This window comes from Cetorhinus maximus, chromosome 9 (assembly GCF_964194155.1).
Source record: "Cetorhinus maximus chromosome 9, sCetMax3.hap1.1, whole genome shotgun sequence".
Lineage (NCBI taxonomy): Eukaryota > Metazoa > Chordata > Chondrichthyes > Lamniformes > Cetorhinidae > Cetorhinus > Cetorhinus maximus.
The window spans coordinates 24962395-24973468 of NC_135887.1; the positions used below are offsets into that span (position 1 = coordinate 24962395).

The 11074-nt window shown below is 44.1% G+C and overlaps 1 protein-coding gene across 1 annotated transcript in view; it reads left to right on the plus strand.

Moving 5' to 3' along the window:
- spag5 (sperm associated antigen 5) overlaps nt 1-7257 on the plus strand; it is a 49238-nt gene extending 41981 nt beyond the window's left edge. The window contains exons 18-21 of the mRNA XM_078548307.1: nt 1070-1222; nt 2295-2369; nt 3538-3618; nt 5436-7257. Of these exons, the coding sequence (XP_078404433.1) occupies nt 1070-1222; nt 2295-2369; nt 3538-3618; nt 5436-5522 (396 nt within the window). The 3' untranslated portion in view covers nt 5523-7257. The remainder of the gene's footprint in view (nt 1-1069; nt 1223-2294; nt 2370-3537; nt 3619-5435) is intronic.
- Nucleotides 7258-11074: the final 3817 nt, after the last annotated feature.

Here is an 11074-nt window from a genome sequence, read left to right on the forward strand (position 1 = left end):
TATTCTCCAGCGTTTGCATAATTTAGGTGGTAGAGGTCGTGGGTTTAAAAGATACTGTTGACTGAGCCTTGGTGAGTTACTGCAGTGCATATTGTAGATGGTACACCCTGCTGTCACTGTGCATCAGTGGTGGTGGGAGCCAATATTTAAGATGGTGAATGGGATGCGAATCAAATGGGCTACTTTGCCCTGGATGGTATCAAGCTTCTTGAGTGTTGTTGGAGCTGCACTTCTCCAGCAAGTGGAGAGTATTCCATCACACTCCTGACTTGTGCCTTGTGGATGATGGACAGGCTTTGGGGAGTCAGGAGATGAGTTACTTGCTGCAGAATTCCCAGCTTCTGACCGGATGTTGTAGACAGTATTTTATGCGGCTGATCCACTGCAGTTTCTGGTCAATGGTAATCCCCGCCCAACACTTGGATGGGGAGATGGTTAGATTCTCTCTTAATAGAGATGGTCATTGCCTGTTACTTGTGGTATGAATGTCACTTGCCACTTATTAGCCAAAGCCTGAACGTTGTCCAGGCCTTCTTGTATGTGGCACAGACTGCTTCAGCATCTGGTGGAGTTGCGAATGATATTGAATGCTGCAATTGTCAGTGAACATTCCAACCTCAGACCTTATTTTGAAGGTCATTGATGAAGCAGCTGAATATAGTTGGGCTTAGAACACCACTCTGAAGAGCTCCTGCAACTATGTCCTAGGGCTGAGATGATTGGTCTCCAACAACAACAACCATCTTCTTTTGTGTTAGATATGACTCCAGCCATTGGAAATTCTAACTCCTAATTCCCACTGACTTCAATTTGTTCTGGGGTGTTTGATGGGCCGGTGTGGAGGAAGCTATGCTCTATATCTTACCTGCACTGGGAGTGTTTGGTAGGTCAGTGTAGATAGTGATTTAGCCCCATGGTCGAATAATGGACTGAAATGCTCCGACCAGACTGATTTTAAAAAATAATCAGGGAATAAATGGTGGCTGCAAATGAGATGAGATCTTGATGAGAACTGCCTGATCCCAAAATTGTGGGTATAAGTAAACTGGAGAGACTTTTTGTATTTCAGGCCATGAAGGAAGAAGTCACTGGTTTAAAACGGCAGCTCCAGCGCTCTGAGATTGAGGCCCACACCTGCCGTGAGGAGTTGACCAAACTACAGACTTCAGATGGTGCATGGGATATGAATTGGCTTGAAGAAAAAGTAGAACTTCAATGTCAAGTAAGAAACTAATTGTGTGCTGTGAGAGTTGATGACCCTGTGTGATAACTTCCAAACACAAGCTGGGCACAGCTGAGCTTGGAGGGGAATTTAAAAATGTATATATTCTTTGTTGGGGTGCAGGTGTCACTGACCAAGTCGGCGTTTATTGCCTACGCCCTTAGTCAAACAACTGAGTGGCTAGCCGGACTAAGAGTAAAACATACAAGACTAAAAAGGGTAAACGTGGGATTGGAGTCGCAGGTACGAACATCAGGTTTCCTTCCCTAAAGGATATCATTGAGCTAGAATTTGTTTTTAACAACAATCCAACAGCTTCTTGGTCACTCTTACTGACACCATCTTTTAATTTTATGAAATTGAATTCCAAATTCTCAAACAGCCAAAGTGGGATTTAAACTAGTGTTCTGGGTTATTAATCCAGTAATGTAACCACTATTCCATAGCACCCAAATTGAATCATCTATGGTCACTGCTACTGTTGCCTCTTTGATTTGGCTACCTGAAGAAGCTGCTGACTATTTGTATTTTAGCCCTGCAGTGTTGTACTAGCCAAGCCTGCTTGCATCCTATCTGCTTGTAGTCCTGCAGTAAATGAAATGTGGCATGTATATTTGCCCCGTGCTAGGGTAGCAACACTGTGTTGGCAGTAGTCGATCTGTTAAATCTCAGGACTGGGACTCTGTCACTGTGTCAGCAAGTGGCATATGCTATCATACAGAAGGATTCAATTTGGGCCAATGGAGGTTGTGATGTGTTTTGCTTTGTACCCCTTTTGCTCTTCTTGCCCCTTGACGACATCCTATTTTACGCATGAATTACAGCCCCACTGGCCAGTTGCCCTTAACTACATGACTAAGTCCCCACTACCCATTGTAAACTAGGACAGTGAATTTCAGAGGGAGGCTCGGGACAGCTGACTAACGACCACCGTGTGCAGGAGCAGGACTTAGAAACCCCAAGTCGTTGCCCCCTTTGCCAGTGCAGATAGAAGTAAACTGCATTGTTTCTGCTGACCCCAGGCAAAGAAGCGAGTGATCTTTAATGTTGAGATTTATTTCTATACCTTAAGGTGAAAAAGCTGCGAGAGGCTTATGTGCAGAAGGAGAATGACATCCAGGAACTGAAGGTGAAAATGTACAATCATGTGAGTAATATCTTGCTGAATTATGTGGCTGACCAATGCAGTTTGCATTGCTGTCTCCTTTATATTCATTCCCTCTTTCTGGCTCTCATCCTTCTCAGTATCTTTCAGTCTTTTACTCTCTGGTTTTGGTGTTCTCTCTCTCTTGCATCTGTTTATCCATATCGGTATGGTCAGTGCAGCTGAGTTTTCTTGGTCTTCTCCACAAATTCTCAATATTCAGTCCTACCCTGTTCCAATTCCCTATCTGTCCTCTCAGCCCTTCCTATTCTGCAACCTTTAAACTGCAACCCCTTTGCTTTTTCCCATAGCTTTTTAAAGCCCAACTTTCAAGACAGTAGTTCTCAGTCTATCTCTCTCCTGACCTCAAGTCTGGCAGTGTCCTGCACTCTAAGCCCCAATCCTTCCCCTGGGTTTCTTGATCACTAACATATTTAATTTGCCATGTTATTGATGCACTTATTATTTGGGCGTCCATGTTGTGTGACACACTTACAGTTGCACACTTCTACCAGTAGCTGGAGCTTCATGGGCTCCTGGAGGTGCAGATCCCCATACCCACAGCATCGCTATCACACTCCAAAGTGGATTCAATTCGTCCCATTTGTAGAAGATGCATAAATAAGAACCTGTAATGCCTCTCGCTCATCCTCAATTTTCATCACTCCACTATCAGTGGCTGTGCCTTTAGCTGTCTGGCTCTAAGCTCTAGAATTTGCCTGCAAACCTCTCCACCTCTATCTCCTTTCAAGATATTCTTTAAAACCCCCCTTTTTGATGAAGCTTTTAGTCACCTGCCCTATTACCTCCTTATATGGCTGTTTCAAATTTTTGTCTCATTGTACTCCTGTGAAGTTCCTTGGCACATTTTTCAATGTTTAGGGTACAATATAAATGCAAGTTGTTGTACTTTTTCCTCAGCCCAACTTGACCAAATGGAAGAATGTAAGATCCTGATAGCAGAATGATGATTGACTTATTGATCACATCACTGATGGTGCTGGTTTCCTGACATGTCGGGCAGTATAATTTACGGCACTGGAGATAGTAATTAACCCAGAATGCTATACCTCAGTTCCTCCATTTTAAAGGAGCTGTGTGTGAGTCAGTATAAGACAGATGGTTATGTGCATTGTCAGTAACACCTACCCCCTTTTCTTCATATTTTTAGAAAGCTATCCTGGAAGAAAATTATCAGAAAGCGGAGGCAGAGCTAGCCAAACTCGACGACCTGATTGAGCATATCAGAATAGTAAGTCATTGTGAAGTGGAGGGGAATGATGACGGTTATACTTGGTTTTGAGACAGGGTGTGAGCAGTAGTTGAGAGTTAAGGAAACTTTCAAATCTTCATCAGTCCCAAAAAATCCAAGTGATGTAAGCTCTCCAGATCTCTGGTAGTGTTTACTGATGGGACCTATCTTGTGATGGAGGTATTCAGTGTGACCAGAATTGCCCTTGTGCTCACTGCTATCTTGGCTGTAGGGTTAGGGAGGGGGTGCTGTCAACAGGGTGTGGAGCTGTGAATGAGACATGTGAATGCTCCAACTAACCTAGAGATAAAAGGATTTGTGGGTTTATACAGTGCCTTTCATACCCTTGGGATGGTCCCAAGCGCTCCACATTCACTGAGATTACTTTTGAAATTTAGTCATTATTGTAGGCTAGTATAGCAGCCATTGTTACACAACAAGATCCCATGAAAAACAATGCAGCAAATGGTCAGTTAATCTGATTTTTGGTTGAGGGTTAAATGGTGGCGAGGAGCCTGGGAACTTGCGACAATTCTCCCTACAAACAATTTGTGGAAATTAGTTGTTTTAAAACATTGCTTTCATGCAAATTAAGAAAAAGTGGGTCTGAGACATTAGTCAGATCAGATTCTAATGATAAAAGCAAAATACTACAGATGCTAGAAATCTGAAATAAAAACCGAAAATGCTGGAATAACTTAGCAGGTCTGACAGCATCCCTGTTTCTCTCTCCACAGATGCTGCCAGACCTGCTGAATTTTTCCAGCATTTTCTTTTTTTTTCCGGATTCTAATGAACTAGTTTTGGAATTGTTTCCTCATAGGCTGTTAGTAATGAGCAATTCGTTGGCTTGGCTTGGCATTTGAAAATACCTCCTGCCCAATAAGTCCTTGATCTTTTTCTTTACTGAACAGTGAGAGGTGTGTGTTAGCGTAGCCAAGCAGTCTAAAGTGCTGGATTAAAGCGCCAGTCTCTTTGGGGCTTGGGTTTGAGTTCCACTGCTGCCAGAAATTGCTTCTTATTATGGTCTGTTCACCAAAAACCTTTCCTTTTAGATGCTAAGAGGCTGTTTTCCCCTGGCTGCAAAGTAGAGAAATAGGGGTCGCAGCCTCAGGATAAAGGTTCAGCTATTTAGGACTGAGATGACTGTTCTTGCAATTATCGATCGAGAGAGCTTTGGATGCTCAGTAGATTTTTGGGCACTCCAGACCAAGGGATATGGGAATAGGAGAGGAAAGTAAAGTTGATGTGGAAGATCGGCTGTGAATTTACTGAATTGTGAAGCAGTCTTGATGAGCTGAAGGACCTATTCCCGTCCCTTTTTCTCCCATAACACTACTGAGAAATTGCAACCAGCTCAGGTCTTAGTGCTTATATAGGTGAATGAGGCTGGGGCCAGGGAGGGTTCTGAAATCCTCTGTCCTGTTGGAATTTGTTGACCTAATAATGTGAAATTTACAAGGTATATAAAGCACGGTGGGTCATGAGGATTCCGGGGGAATTGGGAGTTCCCAGGATAATGACTGGATTACCTACTTTACAGAGAAAAAGACTGAAATTAGAATTCAATTAATGTGGTAACTTCTGCTTGCAGACAGTCTGAGATGCCCATCCCAATAGATCCAAAGGTCAGCCTCCTTCCAGCATGAAAATAAAGGATACTAAAGAGATGTTTTGCCATGGTTATACCCGAAAAAAAAAACCCTCTAGTTTATTTTCAGATACTGTTTGACTTGGCTTGCATCTCCAGTGTTTGGTTTGTTTGTTTTGCCTTCAGCACTTGTGTAGATTTTACTAATTTGCCGTTTGTATTTCAGGTTCTCTTGTCAGTGCCCGACATTGTTGCGAACTCCGTAGAGCTGAGGGGTCTCCTGCTCCATCTTGGAGAAGATGTGGAAGAGTAGAGCATGTATCTTGGCTGCTGTTTCACTCACTGGGGGGAATGAAATGTGGGGCAAAATGACAGTGCCACCATTTTCTGTCTCCCCCGGATATGATTGATTCAGCGACAAATCATTTCCCATGAAATTTTAAAACCTTGCTTTTAACCAGGGTTTTCAATTTTATTTTTAAAAAAAACTTAAATGACAGTGAATCCATCTGATACTCTTAAGTCCATGTCTTGAAACTCGAGTGTCTATGGGTCTCCACTGTATATTGCTGAAAAGAGAGACATGTTGCCAAAACTTTTCATCGTGCACTTATCAGGACAATCTCAAGAATACCAAATTTCAAATGGTCACAACAATAGATTCCAAAGAAGAAAAGGAGTGCTTTGGGGCAGTTGGCAAAGGGGGTTGGAAAGTTGACTCTAGCTGATTTGCTTTCTCCATGGCAACCCATGAGGAACTATAGGTTTCCCAAGCTCCAGGGTAATCAGAAAAGGTGCAAGGATTGAACATATTCTTTTTGTTTGCAGAGAATGGGTCCTTGCGTATAAATGTATGTCACTCCTAGCAAGGGTAAATGAGCCATGTTACAAGCTTGACAGATTCTCTTAAATTGGTTGCTGGTGTAGCTATTGGCGCACTAAGGATTGTTCAAGTGCTGCCCAAGTGTGAAATTACACCCAACAGACATTTTGTTTTGGGTTTTGTAGGCGCAGGCTGGTTGACTATGATCTGTACCCTGTCTATTATGAACAGCTGGAGGAACATGTTTGATTTTATCAGCCAATTGTTGGACGTACAGCCTATGTACCTGGCTTTGCACTGGCACTGAAATTCATACATGACATTGCAAAGTATCTCAAATTTGAACAACAGGTTAAGCAAGCCACTTTATGCTGTTATTACTATGCAGTTCTGTTTTCCACTGATGGCCACCAATCCAAAGACGTTCTGCTTACCACATGATTAAGCAATGTCGTGTATGAATTCTGGACCATATGCAACCAGCCCACACTTGCAAAACCTAAAACAAAATGTCTGCTGTTAGATGTGATTGGGCAACACCTGCTGGACAATCCTAAGTGCGTTAATAGCTACACTAACAACCAATTTAAGATAATCCGTCGAGCTTGTAATGTTTGTCACTTGCTAGAAGTGACATACATTTATGTGCAGGGACTTGTTCTCTGCACACACAAGGAATATGTTTAAGCTTTGTGCCTTTCTTGAATACCCAGAACCATGGCGAGCCTTTAGTTCCCCGTTGCTTTGGCTGAGAATCAGAGTTGATTTGCCAACCAGTCAGCACCCTTTTCTCCTGTAGTATAAATTATCATGATTGTTTGAAATTTGGCATTCTTGCGTTTGGCAAGACGAAAGGTTTGGCATCAAGTCTCTTTTCAACAATACCTGTATTCAAATTTGGTACTACCAAGCGACTGTCTTCATTGTATACCCCTGACCCAGTTCTTGCTTTGCTGAGTCCCCAAACATCAGCAAACTGTAAATGACATGCAAAGTATTATTTATAAAGAAAAGTTGTACCTCTGGTTGATGTATGTGATTGTCTAATTACTGTTTACATTTCAAGCTGTTCTGCTACAATTCATCTTCTAGCACCACTGGTTTAGACTAGGTCTTTTCTTTTTTTTCTTACTGCCCTGTGAATCCTCCCTGTAGCTTTCTGCCTCTGTTGGAAGAGCATTTTGTATTTCAGCATAAAATAAAATTGATGCATAAAAATCCACAAGATTGACATGTTATTTATTGTGATCGCGAATGATTATGGGAAACCTGCCATACAGTATCGACTGTGATGGGCCAAAAGGCCTTTGCTTAATTTGTTTTAATTTTAAGGGTTGATCTCCTTCTGAAATTTAAGTTTTGCTATCAGGATTTAACTTTAGTATTTAAAATACCTTTAAACTTAACTTGTAGTTTCTTTCAGTGTCAGTGATAAACAAGATGCTTGCTTGTAACTCTTTCGAGTTATCAACAGTCACAGATTGTAACTCTTTCGAGTACAATCACAGTTCTTGGTTTCCGGGAGTGGGACATGAACCCACGACCTTCTGATTCAAAGGCGAGGGTGCTATGAACTGAGCCACAGCTGACACCTCTAGTTGTACAGTTTGTTAGGTACCTAGTTTGAATTGGTAATTATAGCAGGGAGTGACTCAGCTCATTAGAATTTTGTTAGTATAAATACAGGAGGCTTTTGGTAATGTGTAGAATCCAGTCCTATGAAGTACTTTCATACAGAATACTAAACTTTGGGAATTCAGTGCAGTGAGGGAAGAGATGATGTTCTGGTATTTATAGTTAAAAAAATAGCAAGCAATCTGAAAGGGAACAGGAGATCGTGAGACGTGAAAGCAGAAGCAGAAGAGGCAATAATTAGAATTAATAGGTTAAACAAGGTACTAACTAGATTCTAAAGGAGGGAATAGAAGTTTTTTTAGATTATGGATGGGCAGCTGAGACCTGTTGGTTGCAATTCCTGTGCCATGTGGGAACTTATTGTCCACAAGATGCATGAAGTGGCCTTGTGTGTATGAAGTGTCTCCAGCTATTTGAGCTGGAGATTAGGGTTTTGAGCTCGAGGGGCAGCCAAAGTCACTGCCAAGCATTGGGATTGTCCTGGATCATACATTACAGGCAGAGTTCAGGATAGTAGATGTGTGGCTATCTGGTAGAGTAAGAAGAAGCAAGAAGTGTAGGAGTCTTCGGGATGTGTGTTACTCAAACCAGCAATTTATTGTGATTGCTAATGATTATGGGGAACCTGCCATACAGTATTGATTTAGGACAATCCTAAGTGCGCTAATAGCTACACTAACAACCAATTTAAGATAATCAGTCGAGCTCGTAATGTTTGTCACATGCTAGAAGTGACATACATTTATGTGCAGGGACTCGTTCTCTGCACACACAAGGAATATGTTTAAGCTTTGTGCCTTTCTTGAATACTGGAAGTGCAGTCCAGAACGTAGCTCCGATAGGCAAGGGGCTGCACAAGGGGAACAGCAAAGAGCAGAAATGCAGCTGGTTCAAACAGATGTTTCTGTAAGTGTCGTCATTAATCAGAATACTGTATTGCCTCCCCGATGCCAGGGTGCAGAATACTCTGAAGAAGGGAGGAGTGACCCAGAAGCTGTAAAGTACTTCTTGGTGTCAATGACATAGAACTTCAATTTATAAAGCACCGTTCGCAACCTCAGTATGTTCCAAAGTGCTTCCAGCCACCCATTTTGGATGCTTTTTGACCGATCTGAAAACTAACAACTGGAACCCAAGCTATGACGATGCCAAAACAAAAACAGAATTACCTGGAAAAACTCAGCAGGTCTGGCAGCATCGGCGGAGAAGAAAAGAGTTGACGTTTTGAGTCCTCATGACCCTTCAGCAGAACTGAGTATAGTTAGGAGAGGGGTGAAATTTAAGGTGGAGGTGGGGGGAAGAGAGAGAGAGAGAAGGTGGGGAGGGGGGAGGTGGTTGTAGGGACAAGCAAGCAGTGATAGGAGCAGATAATCAAAAGATGTCACAGACAAAAGGAACAAAGGTGTTGAAGGTGGTGATATTATCTAAGAAAATGTGCTAATTAAGAATGGATGGCAGGACACTCAAGGTACAGCTCTAGTGGGGGTGGGGTGGAAAGACTGACAAGGTATTACAGTTGTAGATTTAAAAATAATGGAAATAGGTGGGAAAAGAAAAATCTATATAAATTATTGAAAAAAACAAAAGGGAGGGGGAAGAAACGGGGTGGGGATGGTGGGGGGGTGGGGGTTGTTTAAGATCTAAAGTTGTTGAATTCAGTATTCAGCCCGGAAGGCTGTAAAGTGCCTAGTCGGAAGATGAGGTGCTGTTCCTCCAGTTTGCGTTGGGCTTCACTGGAACAAGCCAAAGACAGACATGTGGGCAAGAGAGCAGGGTGGAGTGTTAAAATGGCAAGTGACAGGGAGGTTTGGGTCTTTCTTGCGGACAGACCGCAGGTGTTCTGCAAAGCGGTCGCCCAGTTTGCGTTTGGTCTCTCCAATGTAGAGGAGACCGCATTGGGAGCAACGAATGCAGCAGACTAAGGGGAAATGCAAGTGAAATGCTGCGTCACTTGAAAGGAGTGTTTGGGCCCTTGGACGGTGAGGAGAGAGGAAGTGAAGGGGTAGGTGTTACATCTTCTGTGTGGGCATGGGGAGGTGCCATAGGTGGGGGTTGAGGAGTAGGGGGTGATGGAGGAGTGGACCAGGGTGTCCCGGAGGGAACGATCCCTACGGAATGCCGCCGGGGGGGGTGAAGGGAAGATGTGTTTGGTGGTGGCATCATGCTGGAGTTGGCGGAAATGGTGGAGGATGATCCTTTGAATGCGGAGGCTGGTGGGGTGATAGGTGAGGACAAGGGGGACCCTATCATGTTTCTGGGAGGGAGGGGAAGGCATGAGGGCGGATGCGCGGGAGATGGGCCGGACACGGTTGAGGGCCCTGTCAACGACCGTGAGTGGAAAACCTCGGTTAAGGAAGAAGGAGGACATGTCAGAGGAACTGCTTTTGAAGGTAGCGTCATCAGAACAGATGCGACGGAGGCGAAGGAACTGAGAGAATGGGATGGAGTCCTTACAGGAAGCGGGGTGTGAGGAGCTGTAGTCGAGGTAGCTGTGGGAGTCGGTAGGCTTGTAATGGATACTGGTAGACAGTCTATCATCAGAAATTGAGACAGAGGGGTCAAGGAAGGGAAGGGAAGTGTCAGAGATGGACCATGTGAAAATGATGGAGGGGTGGAGATTGGAAGCAAAATTAATAAATTTTTCCAGGTCCAGACGAGAGCATGAAGCCGCACCGAAGTAATCATCGATGTACTGGAGAAAGAGTTGTGGGAGGGGGCCAGGGTAGGACTGGAACAAGGAATGTTCCACATACCCCATAAAGAGACAGGCATAGCTGGGGCCCATGCGGGTACCCATAGCCACACCTTTTATCTGGAGGAAGTGAGAGGAGTTAAAGGAGAAATTGTTCAGTGTGAGAACAGGTTCAGCCAGACAGAGGAGAGTAGTGGTGGATGGGGATTGTTCGGGCCTCTGTTCAAGGAAGAAGCTAAGGGCCCTCAGACCATCCTGGTGGGGGATGGAGGTGTAGAGGGATTGGACGTCCATAGTGGAGAGGAAGCGGTTGGGGCCAGGGAACTGGAAATTGTTGATGTGACGTAAGGTGTCAGAGGAATCACGGATGTAGGTGGGAAGGGACTGGACAAGGGGAGAGAGAAGGGAGTCAAGATAACGAGAAATGAGTTCCGTGGGGCAGGAACAGGCTGACACGATCGGTCTGCCGGGACAGTTCTGTTTGTGGATTTTGGGTAGGAGGTAGAAGCGGGTCGTCCGAGGTTGGGCGACTATCAGGTTGGAAGCTGTGAGAGGAAGATCTGCAGAGGAGATGACCTCAGTGACAGTCCTGGAAACAATGGCTTGATGTTCAGTGGTGGGGTCATGGTCCAGGGAGAGGTAGGAGGAAGTGTCTGCGAGTTGACGGTCAGCCTCCATGAGGTAGAGGTCAGTGCACCAGACAACAACAGCACCA